The sequence below is a fragment of the Fusarium pseudograminearum genome, chromosome 3 (genome assembly GCF_000303195.2).
Source record: "Fusarium pseudograminearum CS3096 chromosome 3, whole genome shotgun sequence".
In the NCBI taxonomy this organism is placed as follows: Eukaryota; Fungi; Ascomycota; class Sordariomycetes; order Hypocreales; family Nectriaceae; genus Fusarium; species Fusarium pseudograminearum.
Genome location: NC_031953.1, coordinates 4623806 through 4643468, shown reverse-complemented (window position 1 = coordinate 4643468; position 19663 = coordinate 4623806). Strand labels below are relative to the sequence as shown.

The 19663-nt window shown below is 49.5% G+C and overlaps 4 protein-coding genes across 4 annotated transcripts, besides 1 other annotated feature; 1 reads left to right on the top strand and 3 right to left on the bottom strand.

The window, feature by feature from the left end:
* Window positions 1–517: 517 nt before the first annotated feature.
* On the top strand, window positions 518–1966 carry FPSE_02542 (uncharacterized protein; the record flags this gene model as incomplete). The annotated part of the gene is made up of 2 exons (XM_009255661.1): window positions 518–742; window positions 860–1966. The coding sequence occupies 2 exons, from the start codon at window positions 518–520 to the stop codon at window positions 1964–1966; spliced, it is 1332 nt and encodes a 443-aa protein (XP_009253936.1).
* A 1399-nt stretch (window positions 1967–3365) lies between these two features.
* On the bottom strand, window positions 3366–4857 carry FPSE_02541 (uncharacterized protein; the record flags this gene model as incomplete). Its single annotated transcript, XM_009255660.1, has 2 exons — window positions 3366–4501; window positions 4566–4857. 2 exons carry the CDS (start codon window positions 4855–4857, stop codon window positions 3366–3368), a joined length of 1428 nt encoding a protein of 475 aa, XP_009253935.1.
* A 2077-nt stretch (window positions 4858–6934) lies between these two features.
* Window positions 6935–6971: a repeat region.
* A 1694-nt stretch (window positions 6972–8665) lies between these two features.
* Window positions 8666–11614, bottom strand: FPSE_02540 (uncharacterized protein; the record flags this gene model as incomplete). Its single annotated transcript, XM_009255659.1, has 2 exons — window positions 8666–10636; window positions 10685–11614. 2 exons carry the CDS (start codon window positions 11612–11614, stop codon window positions 8666–8668), a joined length of 2901 nt encoding a protein of 966 aa, XP_009253934.1.
* A 4036-nt stretch (window positions 11615–15650) lies between these two features.
* FPSE_02539 (uncharacterized protein) lies at window positions 15651–19081 on the bottom strand (the record flags this gene model as incomplete). The annotated part of the gene is made up of 2 exons (XM_009255658.1): window positions 15651–15815; window positions 15875–19081. 2 exons carry the CDS (start codon window positions 19079–19081, stop codon window positions 15651–15653), a joined length of 3372 nt encoding a protein of 1123 aa, XP_009253933.1.
* Between the last annotated feature and the right edge of the window lie 582 nt (window positions 19082–19663).

Genomic DNA, 19663 nt, shown 5'->3' with positions numbered 1-19663 from the left:
CCCCAAGCTGTCAAGATAATTGACGAGGTCATCGAAATCGTGGGTAGCAGAAAAGTTGGCCTCCTAAGCCTAAGGGCAGAGAAATAAGTAGTCTAAGAAGCATAGTCTTAAGTGGCATAAGATGCCCTAATAATGTTATCTTCTATACTTACAGCGGTCAATTTTTCTGATACCCTGAGGACCATCTACCTGCTAAATATCACAATGTCAGCACATCTAAATGCTTCATAATGATTGGACCGGCCTCTAGATCAGGCACGCGGGGAACATGCATTGCATGGATTTTGACAGGACAAGACAGGACAGCTTCGGTACGTACCGAAACTAAGCTTCAATTCAATTGAGCCGCTGTGGAGCTATGTCAACAACACAACACAACACCACCGACCTCAACACCTGACACCACACGACGATATCGGACCGGACCTTGCTTCATAGTACGAGGCACAGCATAATCAATCACTAGCCACCTCTCCTCGACCACCCGGGGCCCTCAAACCTCCGCACTCCATACACAATGAGCGTTTCTATCCCCCCCTCACCAGGCGAGGAAACACCAGCATTTGACCTCAACCTTCAACATGGCCATAAAGATCTCGTCCAGGCCGTCGCATTCAACACTTATGGTGATCGCTGCGCAACCGGCTCTGTAGATGGCAAGATCCGTGTCTTCAACCGCCACAAGGATGGCACATGGCGTCTTTGCGATACCTGGACTGCGCATGGCGGAGAGATTCTAGAGGTAACGCAGCCCCCCTTTCAAAGAAAGAAAAAAAAATGCCCCTTGTCTCCAAATATTCTCTGTTCTCTGTGTCATCCTGTCGCACATGCATGCTGATCTCTTTTCCTTAATTTCCAGATTCAATGGCTTCCTGCAACTGTGTATCCCAACTTGATCGCCTCCCTTGGCATTGAGGGCTGGTTCCGACTCTGGGCCGAGGACCCTTCCGCTGCACCTGGTCGAAGATTCTGCACTGGACGTGCTGGCAACGGAAAGCCAGCGTTTGATACGCGATCTAACAAAGCGCCCTACCGATCATTCTCAATGAAGCACAATGAAGAGACACGGCATACGTACCTTGCTCTTCTAGCGACTGATGGCCGTCTAACTGTATACGAAAACGACCAGCCTGAGAATCTTTCCGAATATGCGTCTATCGACGAGTTTAGTGTTGCGCCAAAACCCAATAGAGGTGAGGAGCTAGCATTCCGTGTTCGCTTCGACCCGAATCCAGAGCCATGTTATACAGCTCTGCGAGCTGGCGTACCTTCAGACTCCCTCGGCCTCGTTGTCGCTACAATGGATACTGTCAAGGTATACCGATCGCGAGATATCGTTGCATCATCCATGGGCGTTCAGCAAACTCAAAAAGAATTCTATCTAGCGGTGGAATTGTCTGGTCATCGAGGCTTGGTACGGGATGTAGCATGGGCACCTGGGAACATTAGAGGCTATGATGTTGTAGCAACGGCTTGTCAAGACGGTTATGCACGTGTCTTCCGCATCGAGACACCTTATTCGGACGACGATGGGAAATCATGGTCAGCAGCTGATCTCCTGCGGTCTGCCCCTCATTTATCAACAAGAGAGTCTACACCTCAGTTGAGAACCAACGGAACAGCGACACCGACGGAGAAACAGGCAACGACACCACAACTTCAGCCCTCCCATAGTTATCACCAACATCACAACTCCAGTCTCAGCGCAAGCCTCGCAAAGTCTGGCTCCCACAATGATCGACAATGGTCGGGTCAGCCAGGCCAGGTCAAGCACAAGTTCGCAGAGATATCCAAGCTTGACAACCATCGCACACCAGTATGGCGTGTTGGTTTCGACGATGATGGCCACATTTTGGGCAGCACCGGTGACGATGGACGACTGCTATGCTATCGTCAGACGCCTAATGGCGCATGGGCCAAAAGCTCAGAGTTGGCGGTGCAGAAGGCACGTATGGCCACTCCTTGAGCCTGTCGTTATCAAAAGATGCAGTATCAGCTTCTTGGACCAAGACACAGATCAACCAGCATGACTCTCCGGTGATCACAGTACACCTGAGGCCCGGGCCCTGGTGTAGTGCCCCTCCTCCGCCCCCCAATCATACTGCCAGGCAGCTGAAGAGTTCTGATCTTCACCTAGCGTCAGGAGTGTTCTCGTTTTCCCTGATTGCGTCCAATGCATTGGGGAAATATGGCGCCCGAAAAACTGCTATCCGCAGCTCTAGCTCCAACTACAACACATTCGATGCAGCAGTAGCAAGCAACACAGCTTATTCGCCGGTCGACTGAGTTGTGACCGGTGTCGTTCAGAAGCAGCGGATAGTGTCCGCACTGGGATATCTCCCTGTGGTTATGATCGTGCCGAGTAAATGTCCCATCACTCATGCTTGCTGACAAATCCTCTGGGTAACCTATCTTAAAGCGAGCCAAACCAGTAGCCGAGCCTGCTTCATGTCATGGTGGTTTCCTTTTTAACGATCCGATTTATTTTGAACTCTACTGCAAAGTATACTGTTTCTAAAACAACTACAGTGCCAAATAGCATTTGAAGTTAATTCTAAGAGTTAAAGAGTGCTAAAGAGAGTATACATTTCTTGCTGGTATTTCAACATGTGCTATCTTGGACTCGAGTCAATCGTCTTTGGTATAAGCGGGCATATGTGTTTGAATGTCATTTAAAAGGAAAACATTTCTGAAGACAAAAACATATAGGTATGTGTAAATTAGTTAGTAAAGGCAGATGTACTATTAATATGTAAAAAAATTGCAAAGTCAGTATTGAACTTTGGAAATTGTGAAAGCCCACTAAATAGGTACCTATTTCACCTTGAAAATGACAGGTGCTATGCCGCGGTGTGTTCGTTCGCCTTGGAAAACTTGAGCCAAACGCACAAGTATCTTTCAAAGTTTAGTGCTTTAATAGAGTAAAAGGGAAATCATGTACATTTCATCACGGGAAACTTCAATGGTAATTTCCAAAATTTTGTATTTTCGAGTAGTCATACTATCTTTTGAACCGGTTCCTGGTCCATATGCTCTCGTTTGTTTGTTTTGACCATCTTATCTTGGTATTCCATGCAAGCTTAGCAGTCTTTTAAAAAAAGAAACAATGAAACCCCCCAACGCCATTCATGAGTCGAATTTATGATTTCACGTTTGAAAACGTCTTGTGCTTTTCGTATCCTTCTCGCAGGATGGGTGTGGAGTTGACCAGTCCATATCTCTGACATGTGACAGTGGCTGACTGTATCCCCACACCCTTTCAACGACATGTCTTTAGACGACATGACGCATCTCATATCCCTGATATCGCACATTCCCTAATTATCTTCTTCATCCTCTTGTCGTTATGGTAATTGTCGTGCTACTTAAGCAGCGTCAGCGCTGGCAGCAGGCTGGACAATCTTGGTAGCCTGCGAACCAGCACGGATGATGCGCTGGCCAGCAGAGTCGTTCATATAGGTGATATCCTTGTTCTCGAACTGAGCACGCTTCCAAATCTCAACCTCGCAACCGCCGCGGAGGACACCAACACGCATGGTAGACAGAAGGTTGTGAGCAGCGTTGGAGTGTAAGTAAACACCACCGTTGAAGATAGCAGTGGCATCCTTTCCAATGGCGGAGTTGATGAGAGCCTTACCACCAGGGTGGTCCTTGATAAAGTCGGTAACATCGTGGATAACACCGGCAATAGCGACGAGGCCCTTTCCAGCCTTGGACTGGGCAACAAAGTCGTCCCAGTCAACAACGGGAAGCTGCTCAAGAGGAATACCCCAGTCGAGAGTGGCACGCTTCTGGTCAAGCTTCTTCTGGAGCTGCTGGACACGACCCTTCTCAATCTCGTTGGCGCGGAACTCTTTCAGCTCATAGGCAAGACCAAGCTGCTTCCAGAGCCAGATGCTCCACTTGGTAGGGTCGTACTGCCACCACTCAATAGCGTTGCGGTAATCGGAGGGGAACTCGTGGTGGAAGTTGTGGTAACCCTCGCCAAGGGTGACAAGAGCAGTGATAACGTGGTCACGAGGGGAGTTGCGGTCATCGAAAGGCTGGTCGCCGAGCCAGTGGGCAAGCGAGTTGACACAGAAGGTAGCCTGCTGGACGAAGCAAACACGAAGGATACCGGCATAGACGAGACCACCCCACCAATCACCCCAGCCAAGGCCAGCAACGATAGCAGGGAAAGCAAGAGCCATGAAGAGAACGCACTTGATGTAGTTCTTGTGCTGCCAGACGACGACGGCATCCTCGTTGAGATCGGTGATGTCAGTTCGGCCCTGTCGCTTGGGGTTCTGCTTGAGAACCATCCAGCCCATGTGGGAGTACATGAGGCCCTTGCGAACGGAGTAGGGGTCCTTGTCGGTATCGGTGTATCGGTGGTGAACTCGGTGGCCATACGACCACCATCGGATGGAGCCCTGGACGGCGCCGGCGCCGACGGCAGCGAGGTAAATCTTAAGAGGAGTAGTGCCCTTGTAGGCGGAGTGAGACCACATTCGATGGTAACCTGGAATATGTAAGTTTCAAATTCAAGTTCGTGGCTTCTACAATCCCTTGGCGATTTGACTTACCAGCAGTGATACCGAGACCAGTGTGGACATAATAAAAGACAGCCCAGAGAGCGGTCTTGAGCTGGAGGGGGACCCAGTAGGCGGAGATGAAGCCCATCAAGGGAACGAAAACAACAAGTGTTGTGTTGAGCCAGTTGATGTGCTGGGGCCAGTTACTCCAGGTCATGGGAGTATCGGAGATGTGAGGCTTGTTGGCGTCCTTCTTGGCAGCGCCGGCTCGGAGAGGGACATAGTCCTTGGTGCCATCAGGGAATGGCGAGGCATTCTTGCCCGCAGCAGTAGCTGTCGCCATGTCGATTGAGTTGCCGATAATTTATTGAAGTTGGGCGATGGCAAATATCGTCGACTTGATTATTAAGTCCCAACACACGAGAACCAAAGGCTGATGGTTACTCGAAAGAGTGAAGGGAAGAATGAACCTTTTTAGGATAAATGATATCCTAAACAAAAGGTGAAAAGGAATAAGGATCGAAGGAGGTTGTTCGAGGGAAAGAATTCAGGTCGGGTTGAAGTGGTGGACTCCAAAAGGGCTTTATACTATCAGACCCTTGCCGGAGCTAGGCGAAGAGGATAGGTAGGATGAGGAAGCGGCGGAAGGGACTGGGGAGGGGCGTGGGTGTCGATTGTGTGGGTGTGAGGCGTGAGATGTGAGACAAAGTGGAGGGACAGGTGGAGAGACAGGACCTTTCAGTGAGGAGGCAAAGAAAAGACGAGTCCAGTTCCAGGTTCAAGGTGGAGTTTTGGCGGATAAGCCTTGTCGCAGCGGCAAATTCAAGGTTGGGGGAGGCACGAAACAGAAGAGCTGGGGTTTGTGAATTGACGACCCTGAAGTCTAGAGGCAACTCAGCTTCAGACAGCCAAGGGCAGGTCTTTGTCGGTGTCTATCACAATGGAGCGACAAGACAAGATCAGACGATGGGCGATAGGTACTCGGACTGTGAGTGCTTCATGCTCTGGAGGCTTTGGGTTTGATGTTGGGGCAATCTTGCAATCTGTTGAAGTTTACTGATAGGCGCAATCTGGTCTTGTCTAAGATCATGATGCAATATTGACACGATTTCTTGGAAACCTCGGCGTTTCGATTGCATCAAAGCTCTTTGCTTGTGAAGATTGATGAGAACGAATGGCACATTCTCCTTATCAGAGGCATATGCCTGGACGTTGACATTCTTGACGCGAGTGTGAAGGTTTGAGGTTGAATATTGCGTATGTGGCACACCCCACCGTACATTTAGTGACAGGGGAGAAATCCATTGGGGATATGGACGGGCGGAAAAGAAAAAAAAAGCAACTGCACTTCACTTCACATCACGACCTAACCGACGGGACCGACAATACCAGTCTAAGGTTGGTATAGACCAGTCCCGTCTTTCCGTTCCGATAGCTTCCTAGTAACGATCCATCCCGTCTCGTGAGAGCGAGAGTGAAAGTGAGGTATGTATCATGAATAAAGGAAATGCCTTAGTAGGTAGTTAGAATGGCTTGTACTATTACTGCACGTATTCAAGGGTTCGTTTTGTTGGCATTCACGCATACGAATATCTTGGGGAATTTGACGACCATCAGTACTTTTGATCATCAGACAGAGCGAGACAGTACATACGGAGCACTTTTACACCTCTTAATTCCAGTGCTGATAGGTTGTCTCTCCAAGTCACTGACTGCCTGCATACAGTCCTCAGCTGTAAGTGAGTGCTACAGCGTTTAACAGCCACTGCATATCAGATTACATACAATACGGTATATCCCCGCTCTCATCTAAGATAAATACCGAGATCTCCCATACGCCCTAGTCCCTTGAAGAAAGCAATGATGCCATTAAATCAGCCCATGATAGAAATTTGTTGTGTTGACCATTTCGCCGTAGCGTATTCGACAATCAATGGGCGACGTCGCCTCGTCACTTGTTGCTTGGACATCCAAACTCATCATTCAAAAGTCGCACTAACACGAAAGACTGGGACTGTGACTGTGACTGAGGCCTGAGTGTTGTAGGTCGACGTCGAACACAACTTCCTGCCTTCCTTCCTTCGCCTCAACACGTTTTTCCTCGTTACTTCCATTTCAAGATCCGTACCCACCCTTTCCCCAACAACTTTTTGGCGGCTCCAATTGGTTGTGGGGCTCGGCTAGATGCCCTTTCAGGCAAACCTTGACTGACTCTACCTTTGAAAATGTACTCTCCAACCACTCTTACTGACAAAACTACCTGACACTCCTGTACCTCCTCCCATCTAGCCTTGCAAGTCTGCAAGAGGCAAGGCGCCCAAGGGAAGCCGGTCGTGCCTTGCAGGGGAAGCTCCCACAAGAAGAGCCGGAGCCGCCAGAAGCTCGGGCTCTTGGTGGTGGTTGGATCGAATCGACGTCGATTTTTTCCCTTTTTTTTTTTTTTTCTTTCCTTTTCTTCGGGAGGCTTAAAAAATTCATTGGCTCCACTGATTCTTGAAATCAGACAGGATGATGCTATTTGCGAGAGCTGGCTCCAGTGGATTTCTGGATATAGACTGACATGACTGTTCGTCCAAAGGGTCCGATAAGAATAATAGAGGCTGTCATTAACTTAATCAAAGCTACCATTCGATGGACTGAATCACCGTAGATATTGGCATGCATGTATCTCACAAAATAACGGTCAAAGTCACAACTTCAGTGCATTGACTACTATATCGTAGTGGCAAATTGACCCCAACGTAGTTGTTCCCGTGTAAATCAACAGTTGTACCGACCGTTTCCATGCCGGCTGGCCGGGCATGCCGAGACTGACTCCCGTCCAAGTTTTGACGTTGACGCTTCAACGCTTATCTCAAAGATCTAGGCTCGACGCCCGCCTCCTGCACAGTTTACAGTTATACAGTGCATACTCGGTTTGATACCGAATATTTGTTCGATGATAGGGATCCCTTGGCTCACATCATTCTTGATATTACCGTCACATCCCGATGATATCATGCCATGTACTCGAGTCTTTGATATCTTGTTCAGAACCTCAGACCATCTTCTTCCTTCCGAACAATTGTTGAATCTCACCTTCTCTTGCCAATGTGGGAGATCCTTCAACACATCTCTCTTTCTCATCCAGCCCTACAGCGAACCTGCGGTCAATCCTGCACCAAATCCTACGAGCCCCTCTAGACTAAACCCCAGATCGAACGATGCCTCGGCCCATTTACTCATTACCTGACACGACTGACTATCCGTGGGTCAATCATTGGGGTTTCAATTTCTAGACCCTCGGCTACGGTATTCACAATTACATACTGTCCCCGGTATGGAATTGTCAGTTCATGTTTCTCCTCATTGGTACATACGTTGCTCCCTACCCTGCTTCGCTCTATCCTCCCTTTGTTCCGAGACTGAGCAGGGGTGATACGTATTTCGACACCCTGGACTCCCGTCTCCCCCAGCTTTTGCGTTTCTGTTGGGGAAAGACTGACAACGATCGGTATTCGCCAAGCCAATCTGTTCCACAGTTGCCTCCAAGTTTGCCATTGTTGTTCATTCTCGCCTCAGGCAGAAATATACATCATTATGTTCACCAATGTACACGTGACACATCTTTGACAGATCTTGATGGGTTTCCAGAACACTTCCTTTGTTCCTTTGTGTAGCGCGCGTTTAGCTTTCAGACCCCTTAGTCAGCGGTTCATGTTAGTGACGACGTTGTCAAGAAGCAATGCCAGTATCACATATTCAAGGCACAATCTTTTCTTGATAACATGAAACTCGGGATTCAAAGGTTCGTTCCTGGCATCAGTCAAGTGTAAACCAGTTCATAACGCGCTACCGCGTTTCACTTCGAGCATGTCAACAAGAGCTTTGCAGAGCACATATCAAGTACAATTAATTGGGTTATGCAATCAATAAACTACTACTAATTACATCGGATATACATTGAAAATAACATCGCAGCCTTTCTTCAATTGCAAAAGTAAACAAAGAGAATCTTACAAACAACCAACACACATAAATTGCGCCCTTTCATGCAGAATGCCTACCCATTATGCACTAATATAAACAAATATAATATACTATCATGAAAAACCAATGCAAATAGAAACAAACTAGGCTAGGTTTTCATCATGTCGTGTCGTGGACATTCGTTATAGTCCGCGTGGAGGTTTCACTCCCGTGGATTTGTCGTAATTTGTGTGCTTCTTTTGACCCGGCTTATCGGGAACCGTCAAACGTGGGTCCTCAATTGGTTTTGAGAATCCGAAGCCCTTGACGTGGTCGTCAGTCGCCTCTCTTTCCGGAGCTCTGTCTGCTTTTCCAGCATCCAGATCTTTCTTCTTGGTACAACCAGGGGTGGTTTGGTAGGCACCAGGTGCTGTGGACCCTTGCATTTTTGCTGTGGTTTGTTCCGCCTTTGCCTCTGCTTTTCCGTCTGGGACGTCTTTCTCGTCTACTGACGTCCTCTGGTCAGTTTCTGTTTTGTTCCCATCTTTGAGTAGTTGGGGCTCCTTCGCTCTGTCGTCGTTCTTGGGCAAATCCTCCAAGCTCTTTTGGGGATTATGCTCCGAGGCTCGCGCCACTTTGACTTTGCCTTCAACAAGTCCGGCTCTTTTTTCTGGTGGAATAACATTTGTCTGTGTTTTTATATCGTCTTTTGCCATTTCCTCCTTCCTCCTGTCTTGCTGGTGCTCCCTAACCACAGTATCGTTGTCGCCTGGGCTGATGTTTCCTGGCTTTGTGACACTGGTGACCAATTCTCGATGCGGGACTTCTGCCTTCCCCTTGTCGCTGTCTATCCTCTGCTCCTGTTCCTGGACCAAGGATTGCCGATTGATGTTTGGGAGGGCCTTACCATGCACACTATGGGTCGGGCTTGGTGTCGTAGTCGAAGTGGCTGGCGTCTCTCTTTTTCCCATAGTCGAGTCAGGTGCCGTTAACGCATCATAATCGACGAGTCCTGTCCTGTCCGCAAGAGGCGTCTCATCAACTGGTGTTCCATCGGGCCCTACATCACTGTATGACGAGGGTATGTTTTGATTCGCGGCCCATGCAGCAACATCGTATGACCCCCGATGGGAATCGTAATTATTGCAATTGCTCGGTAGGGGACTAGGGGGGGAGCGACCGCGCGTATAGCGATACGGTTCGTACCTGGCAGGGCTTGCATCCGGACGTGGCTGGTTTACATATGACCAGTCGCTGGATGGCTCCATCGCCGTGATCTGCGGGAGGTTGTTTGGATGGTATCCGTCACCCAGGTACTGTTGCAAAGTGTAGCCTTCGTCTGCCACTGACTCCGGAGGATTGAGTCGGCCACGGCCTTCGCTCTCTCCTGGTTGAGGGAACATTTCCAGTAATGCAGCTGCCTGAAGTCGCATGCGCGGGTCATCGCTCAAGCAGACTTCGGCCATCTGTCGATACCAATCCGGAATGTTCACTTCGGGACCAAGTATCAAGGGTCGTCCCTGGGCTTCTGGCTCGTCTTCTTGCGCTGCCAGAGCCCACAGAACCATGCCTAGCTGGTAAAGGTCCGATTTGACACCAATATACATCGTAATGCGCTGGTTGCTCTCGATGAGTGGTGTCGCTTCCGGAGGCTCCCATCCTACTGGGCATCCTCTTCGGTTGATGTCAATGATCTTAGCATCGCCATATCCATCTATAACGATGTTTGATAAGGTAAAGTCACCCTGCACAAATCCGGATTCATGTATGTCAGATAACCCCTCCACGATTTGTCGCGCCCATCTCTCTCTTGTCTTCCACGGCAGACCATAATCGCCATCTTTGCAATGCTCGTATATAACATCGATCAGAGCTCCTTGGTCTGCATAGTTGATAAGGAGTCCCTTCACGTGCTGATCATCATCGTCCACCACAACACCGTAAAAGTGAATGACATTGCGTGAAAATCGTAATGCGTTAAGGGCGTTGATCTCATAAAGAAACTCGTCTATAGTGTCGGGGCTTGGGATTTCCTTCTTAATGAGTGTGTGGCCATTAACATTGACTTTGTAGACAAATCCAGACATGTGTGATTCAAATACAATATCCCTCTCTCGAATGCGACGGCATCCTAGGTGCTTGATCTGAGCAACAGTTGGGTATTGGATGATTTCCTGGCAACTGTTAGCTTTGCTCTTGTTGGTTCCTCAATGTGCACCTACATTTCCATCCTCAACTACGTGAACGTGAAGCCTGCCGTCAGTGGTCTGAAGCTTCAGATTTGTTACAGTGTCGTAAAACTGAATGTCTCGCAAGCTTTCGCGAATGGCCTCATAAATCTTTGCGCTTTTCTCTCGTTGGAAGTGTGTGTGGATCAGATCCATCTCCAATGAATTTGGGGGTGCATCTCGGTAATCCAGAGAGATTGTTACACGCCGCCAAAGATGATCACGTTCACGATACGTGACAAAGAATTTCTCCCGCCTTGATCGATCACGGAAGTGCATGCTGAGATTCAATATCCAAGTCTTTTCGAGCTCCTCATGGATGAGGGCTTCATACTGTGATGCTGATATGGAATGAGTATCTGCAGTAGAGAGGCTGTCCTGTACTGGACAGTCGTCGGCAAGTGTAACATCGTCATCCCGGTGCAAAGACTCTGTGGTTGAGTCTTGGGAAGATACATCTGCCACGTTATCGACGGATATTGAAGGAACAAATCGTGGGGTTTCGTCCAGGGGGGAAGCAAGAAAACTCGGAGCGCTAAGACGGGGGTTGATTGCGGGTTGGGCTGATGAACTCCGTGCTCTATTAGAGCGTCTGTCCATAGACACTGCTCGTCTTTCGTCTGGCGTTGGTTGGACCGGCGATAGATTAGTCCTTCTTTCTGATATTTGTCGTTTGAACGTCTGCGATCGAGGTAATCCTGGTACAACCCTTCGAGACATTCGACTGATCAGCCCGCCCTTATTGGTGTCAGTTGATTCGTCTTCATGTTGAATGTCTTTGGGTTGCTCTACAGGTTTTGACAGAGATCCGCTCCCATGTTGCCTGCTAAAGAGCTTTCGAAAGAACCCCTGGGGACCGGATAGTGCCGTTGGTGTGTGAAGTGGTTGCGATGGCTCGGACGGTATGACGCCGGCCTGAGCCATGGCCGCGACAATGCGACTGTATATGTGTTTCTGCTTTCAAGCACAACTAACAATTGATGTCGGTATCAAGCCAAGCTGGTGTGTCAGAAACGGTAATGATTCGATTGTTACTTAGTGACGGCAGCACAATGTTAAGTCGGTGTCCGGTAACGCATGCACCACGCTGTATCGTTTCACAACGTGTGCTCGTTATAGAAACAAAGGGCTTTTTAGGAAAGATATGGGAAACCAGCTACCATGTAGATAGGAGACGTCGATGAAATGGCAACGGTGAAATATGCCAGCCAGCAACAAGCATCAAATGTGAAAGACCACCAAGTACACCAAGAAATGACTCCAGTTCGACAATGAAGGATGAGGATTCAAGACCAGAAAAGCAAGATGAGAAATTTCTCAATGCTTGGCCCATACAAAAGCAAGCCAGAAAAGAAAGTTGTTGCTGCAGTCGGTATATCTGCCCTGGGGAGGCTGGGATAATGCAACGGTCGGTGAGAAGCGGGTCTTCTGGATGAGCGGTCGAACACACGGGTAGCGAAGCCGGAGGTGTAATTAGTATCAGTGCGTTGGAACCTTTAAAGCATTGGGAAATTATCGTGATGCGTGAGTAAGAATTTGCCCGGGTAAGATGTAGTAAAAAAAGCCTGAGGCAGCAGAAGATGGTTCAGATGGAGTTGCGATGGACGCCCTGTTGATATTCAATGGACAGTAACAATGAGGTCTAAAGCCAAAAACGGGCACGCAGCGGCGGCAATAGTGGTGGATGTGGACTCTGACTGGACATGTGTGTGTGTGTGGGCTGAGTGGATAGTTGGCTTTTAGTCGCGGCCGGACGACAACGGGGACGGGCGGAGCGGGTGGAGGAGGCGCTGGCTGGCTGGCTTCTGACGTTTGGTTTAGCACCCAGTTAGGCCTTGATTGCTTTGGGCCTCTTTAGGAGCCTGAGCCACACTACCACCTGTACAGAACATCCGTCACGGCGTGTGATTCCTTTTGTACAGGCCAAGCTTGTGCCTTGATGACGCTCTGGCCGGACCGCCCTGTGAAGGGGCTGGATGCAATCAACTGCGACACATGCCATGTGTGCGACTGCTCACTTCACTTCACGCTGCAAAGTAAAGCAAAGCCACCACTGCCCAAACCCAGATGTCAGCACAGGGCTGTGGTGGTACTTTGCCCCAGACTTACTGGGGACTATCAGGGGTCGTTGCTTGACTTGACGACGTTTGTACATGGCTTTTTCAACGTGGGCGTCGTAACGATGGCCCCCCCATTCATCCCACCATACTGGAACTTTCATCATCAATCTCCAAAACTAGATAGCCAAACGACCCTGCTAGGCGAGCATTGTCTTCCATGGCAAGCAAGTTGTGTTCTCGCCTGGCTGGTCTGCGACTCGTAGTGTCATCCTCTCTCGAGAGATACGGTGACGGTGGACGGCTCGTTGGTGGGGAACGATCGATGAGTTGGCCCCTTTCAGATGCCCTTGTCTCGTCCCATTCCATCGACGCTAGACACGAGTTTGCGTTTGCTTCAGCGCAGGGGAAGGCGGTGATGCATCGTTAGGTTAGGCACGGAGAGTGTGAGTGTCCTGGTCAGGCTTCAAGACTCGAACTGTGAGCGGATCGGACATCCAAATAATTGGCACTGGTTTATCTGGTGATGTGAAAGAGTGAGAGTGCACGGTTCAATTATGTTTTAGAGTTGGTGCCGTATACCAAATGTGCAAAGTCTGTAGCACGCGGATGGAGACAAATTTGCATTTTTACGATTCCCAGATAATAATTGCTTACCTGCTACTACTAGATACGGAATAAACCGACCATGTGAAGAGGAAGGTGCAGCGCAAAAAGGCAACATGCAAAAAGAAGGCGCAGGGATGAAATTGCATATCCAAAGCTCCTTCTCCGTTAAAACATGGCAGTTTAGACATCCACTTCCGCATTCTAAACCCACCTGATCAAAACTGGCTTCGTCATGATCCATCATCGCCTGTCAAGCGAGTCCCCTGCTCAAAACAGAGATCGTGACAGCTTCACTGTACACATAGTCCCTCGGCTGCAATTTACAACCACACCATTGGTAACCAAGGGTCGGGTCATCCCAGGGACTAACCGAGTATTACATCCGAGAACTATCTACACATTTTGGCATTGGCTCAAAGGAAAGCGCATGCGTGTCTTACCGAAGAATGCATTGATGAACGTGCGTCATGTTGCTGCTGACTTTCAAACTCGCACGAGAAGACGCATAATAGTCCAATGCATACGCCATCATCATAAGCACCACGAAAGGGCTGACCGGTCGCACACCGCAATAACTGTTTGACAACTCCTGTTTGGATGGTATCCATTGCGAGATGGACGTTCTAGGCCTCTAATTCGAGGCGGACAACGGCTAGCTGGGTTTGGTTTGCGAATGGCATATGTCAAGCAAACTTGATGCTGAGTAGAACAGCGAGTTCGAGGCACTGCATGCGATGCATTGTACAAGGTGTTTGGACATCCAAACTTGAGGTCGTATCGTACAGCCAGCAAGCACTCGAACAGCGTGCAGCGCAGAAGAGCAATTGTCGTATCAAACTCCAGTATGGACCCCTGCACGATTCGCCAACGAGGACACGATGCGTAATATCACCAGTCCAGCAGACCGTTCCATCAACCAATTACACTGTCATGAAGATACCCAATGCGACTTTGCTCTCTTCCATTCCGGATCCTCCAAATCGCGCACACCATCAGGCACCTGCCCCAGGAAGGAAATACCTAAGCTTACCCATTTGCGTGGTTTGTCAAACTTTCAACTTTCTTCCCTCTCGTCTCAATTATTGAAAGGGTCACGTCACACAGGGACTGGAGATGCTTTCAGCTTTACGCGAACTGAGGCCCAATCCACCAGCCAAGATCCCCAAAGAGCCTCGCGTGGGGTCAGGCATTAGTGCAGCACAGCAGCATCAATCAGAATGGCCCGCTGGGGGCAATTCTTGAGTGAGGCTACCTAGTCTTGACAGGTTGTCGGTTCGCCATGCAAGCAATGGGGCCGCGACACACTCCCGGTACATATGCATATGTACGAACGGCCTTCCAGATTTCTTGAGACCTTCGGTTGGGTGCCAACTGGCCCTTGCAAGGTGGCTGCCCCGGCAGATTTGTGTCTCGGATCGCTTACTTTAGTCGATCCTACGAAGTACGGTGTCTTCTTTTTGCTGTGACGCTTGAGATAGTGTCAAAGGTTATGATGACGAGAAGGACAAAGATAAACTTTCAGACTGTAGTGCGATTGTTGTTCTTTGTTTGGCCAAATATCTATTAATACACGGCTAGGCTCGTGCCGTGCCTGGGCCCGTCGATCCCGCGCCGCCATAGACCGAGAAGCGGATCTTAAAAGGCAATGTCTTGGCCATCGAGGAAAGGTATAATCAAGTCACTCGGAAGGGTCCAGGTCCGGAAGTAAACAGCCCAGGATCCAGGAAGACAGCCTTTTATTTTTGCTCCGACCCATTGGTTCAACGGTCAGCCGATAATAGGATTATGGTACAGCATGTTGGAACCCTCCAAGTGGCCTACATTGCAAGCTGCAACCACATTGCAGGCCTCGAACTACACCTCCCAAACATAGCAGATATTACCCACGTGCTGTTACTGGCATAAACGAGGCTTATGAGCGTCATGGTACTAACAACTATGTTCAAACTTGAGCCAAATGATCTGACAGTTCACAAAATAACAACCCAAATAGTAAAGTAGGATGACGTATGTCGCTTTCATACATGTAAATTATACATGGAGGCGTCAACTACACGCTGCCTTATGCCCCCAAAACAAACCACTAATGCATGCTTCTAATAGTACAGTGTCCACATATTGGTAATAACAAGAGTAGGAGTCTTTATATCGTTCATCTAAGTTCTCACCCCATGCCCAAACGCCTCTCAAATCATGCCTTGCAGCTGTCCTCACACCAGTTCTTTTTGATCTAGTGCAAGGCAGCAGCTGCATAGCTACATTGTATCAACGAGAACGCTGTGCGCGCCTCGTGATTAGTCCTCCTCTTCAGCAGGCTCGGCATCACTCTTCTTTTGCTGAGCCTTCCACTCGCAAATCTTGCACTTGTTGGCCTGCTCCTTATCAATGTTGGGGAAAACAAGATCGAAGACTTCAGGGTACCAAGCCACGGCATGGCCTTCAAGGCCCTCCTTGATGTTCTATAAGTAGTTGTTAGCAACAATTCCATTGAAATTCGAAATAATTGGAATAAACGTACCTCGGGAAGCTCTAGCCAATCGGACATGTTGTCTTTAGGGAATATGATTGTCTTGCAGCCAGCGCGTCGAGCAGCGACGGTCTTTTCGCGAAGACCGCCGATGCGCAACACCTTTCCGGTGAGTGTGATCTCACCAGTCATTGCAACTGTAGGGTTTACAGGAGCATCAAGAGCAAGTGACAGGAGCGAAGTGGTCATGGTGATACCTGCCGATGGGCCGTCCTTAGAGACGGCTCCATCGGGGACGTGGAGATGCATCTTGGCCTTGTCGAAGAAATGGTTGTCAGGGAATTGCTTGACCATAAAGGACTTGGCAAAAGAGTAGGCGATGGTGGTGGATTCCTTCATGACGTTCTTAAGGTTACCGGTGATCTCAAGGTGAGGCCGTGTGGAGGGCCGGAGAGGAGCTTGAAGAATGGACTCGATGTACATGGCAGCACCACCCATTTGCGTCCAGGCGAGACCCATGGAAACACCAGGAGGACTGACCTCATAGAGACGGTCAGAGGTGAATACGGGTGGGCCGACGTAGTCAGTCAGGTTATCCTTGCCAATAACAACGTGAACAGAGTCAGGAACCTTGAGAGCCTTGCGAGGCTTCTCCGTAGCGGCGCCAGTCTCGTTCGAGCTGGACCCCTTAGCCTCCTTGCCTTCTACGGTAGCCTCCGTCTTGCTCTTCTTCTCGGCCTCCTCAAGAGCAGATTTGCCTTCCTCGGTGAGAGCCTCCTCTTCAGGTAGAACCTCCTCGCCAAGCTCTTGGACGATCTTGAGGGCAGACTTTCGGTATACCTTCTCAATCTGCTTCTTGAGGTTTCGGACACCGGACTCACGGCAGTATGACTTGATGAGTTCTTCAACAGCCTCCTCGCTCAAAGTGACATCGGCGTTTTGAAGTCCAGCAGTCTCCTTGGCAGCAGGAGCAAGATAGCGTTGAGCAATAGCCATCTTCTCGTCAGCGACGTAGCCTGAAAGGGTGATGAGCTCCATTCGATCCAAAAGAGGGCGAGGGATAGTGTCTGTCATGTTGGCAGTGCACACGAACAGAACCTTGGACAAGTCCACGGGCACATCCATGTAGTGATCCAAAAAGGAGCTGTTCTGCTCGGGGTCGAGCAACTCAAGCAGAGCAGATGAAGGATCACCCTGGTAACCTCTGCCAATCTTGTCGATCTCATCAATCAGGATCAAGGGGTTCTCAGTCTGGCACTTCTTCAAAGCCTGAATCATACGACCAGGTAGAGCACCAACGTAGGTTCTTCGGTGACCCTTGATCTCAGCGACGTCAGTGAGGCCACCGACACTGAATCGGTAGTATTCTCGGTTGAGAGCACGAGCAATAGATTTTCCAATACTTGTCTTACCCACACCAGGAGGCCCGACAAAGCAGAGGATCTTACCCTCAACAGTGCCTCGAAGCTTGCCAACGGCGATGAACTCTAAAATGCGGTCCTTGACATCCTTCAGACCGTGGTGATCCTCATCCAGGATCTTAACGGCGTGAGGAATGCCAAAGTTCTCAGCACTTCTCCTGCCCCAGGGGATTTGGGTGAGCCAATCGAGATAGTTTCTTGTCACGTTGAACTCAGAGGCAGCGGTTTCAAGATGAGCGAGCTTGTTAAGCTCCTCATCAAAGACTTTGCGTACAGCTTCGGGCATGGCAAGGCTGTTTGCCTTTTCCTTGAACTTTTCGACAAGCTTATCCTTGCCGTCAGACTCAAGGCCAAGTTCACGGCGGATACCCTTCATTTGTTCCATAAGCCAGTACTCTCGCTGTCTCTTGCTAATCTTATTCTCCACATCCTTGCTAATCTTGGATTGCAGCTGGGCGTTCATGAGCTCTTTCTTGAGCACCACAAGAGCCTTCTGCATCCTCTCCTCAACATTCAAGCACCCAAGGACTTCTTGAAGCTCCTTCTGTTCGCCCGAGGACACAGCGGCAGCAAAATCGGCAAGTTTGGCAGGTTCTGATGTAACGTTTCCGGTAGACTGGCTCATAGAGAAGGTAGAAATTTGGTCTCGGAACAGATTGTTCATTGTGGCAACCTCCTTGAAAACGTTGACAATCTCATTGGTGACAGCGCGAATGACGGGGCTCTTGGGGTCGTAGGGCTCATCGACGAGGTTCTCGACGTTGACCAAGCTAACAGGGTATCTCTTGAGGAATGATGTTGGCTCGTACTTCTCAGCAACCTGGTCAGGCTTCTTCTCAACGGCGCTCTCCTCGAAGCTGGCGACAACATCCCCCTTCTTCTCGGGTGTAGCTTCCTCTTCAGCAGGCTTCTGGGGAATCGGTTCCGGCGCAGGTTCGGCCTTGGTATCAGTCTTGGAGTCGGTCTTCTTAGCAGTGTCTTGGCCACCAGGTGGTAGCAGACTAGACAGCTTGATACGGCGATGAGGGTACAGAATGGCAGTCAAAGCACCTTCTTGGCCATGGATAGGGAAGGCACTTGTGATTTGAGCGAAAACACCAACGTCGTAGACGTCTTCGGGGTTTCGAATCACATCCTCGTCCTCGTTCTCGTCCTTGAACAAGAAAGCTCCAACATATGGCTGACCACGCTTGATCGATTCGGTGATTGCATTTGCCACCTCGGGATCCTTAATGGTAATAGCCTTATAGAAACCGGGGAAAAGCGGCCTTCGGGCGATGGGAATCGCTAGAACCTGAGGATAGACCTCAGGCACTACAGGTTTCTGGAGAGCTTTCTCAGAAGAAGGCTTACGGCCGCGGCGGCTTCCATCACCACCTGAGTTGTCACCACCTGATCCTGAGCCGGCGCCTCCTGCGGCGCTACCTGCCTTCCCATCCTGCGATTGACTACCACCATCGTTTTTGCCAGATCCTGGTGAGTCAGGGCCTGGGTTCTTCGATTCGGCCAATATCGTTCCATCAGCTTCCTTGCGCTTGTTCTCGACGTTCGCCTTGGCCTCCTCCTCGGACAAGGGTTCGGTCAAAGGCTCAATGGCAGACTCGAAGAAGCCTTTATCACTGTTGTCCTTTTCTTTCGCGACTCGGGCGGATGTTGAGAAAGCTGCAGCGACTAATCGCGGCTGGATAGCGGGGAGCCGGCGGCCGCAGATGTGATGGTTGCGGTAGGCGGGAGAAGAAGCCCATCGGGCAGCGGCGGCTTCGGAAGAGGTTCGTGTTACATGAACGAGAGAGCGCTCGAGAATGAGACGTCCCGAGTGTCGTGAACGAGGAATCATGGTGGATGATGCGCAATGATGCGATACTGTGAAGCGAATACGGAGCTGGAGCTGGGATTGGAGTAGAGAGGAGGTAGAAGCTCCCCGCGGTGGGCAGCTAGCTTGTAATGAATCAATCGACAATTAGGGAAGAGGAATTATGTGTAAAAAAGGAGAGAAGAATGGGATGAGAAGCTCTATCAGACGCAGTCGGCAAGGTTAGTGTAGGCCGCAATTGTCCGCATCACCAGTGCAGTTTTGGTGGAGGCGACTTAATAATCTAAATGTATGTCTATGGCGACGTCGGACTAGCCTACCACTGGACGACATCATCCAAAATTTTGAGAAAGCAGTTTCTAAAACGTTCCGCGCTAACTTCTAAACCTTAGTCAGCCAACAGTCAACCCCACTCTCGGTTTAAGTTATCAGATTAGTATCCGATGGCATATTCAATTATCGAGCTCGCGTGCCTCGTTATTTATCATGCTCACTAGATTAATATTCAAATTTCTAGTATGACTGCTGTATGCCTTGATGCTGGGTTTTGTAGTTTCCAAGTTGCATGGTGAACTTTGTTCGATATAATCATGAGATATATTAGTA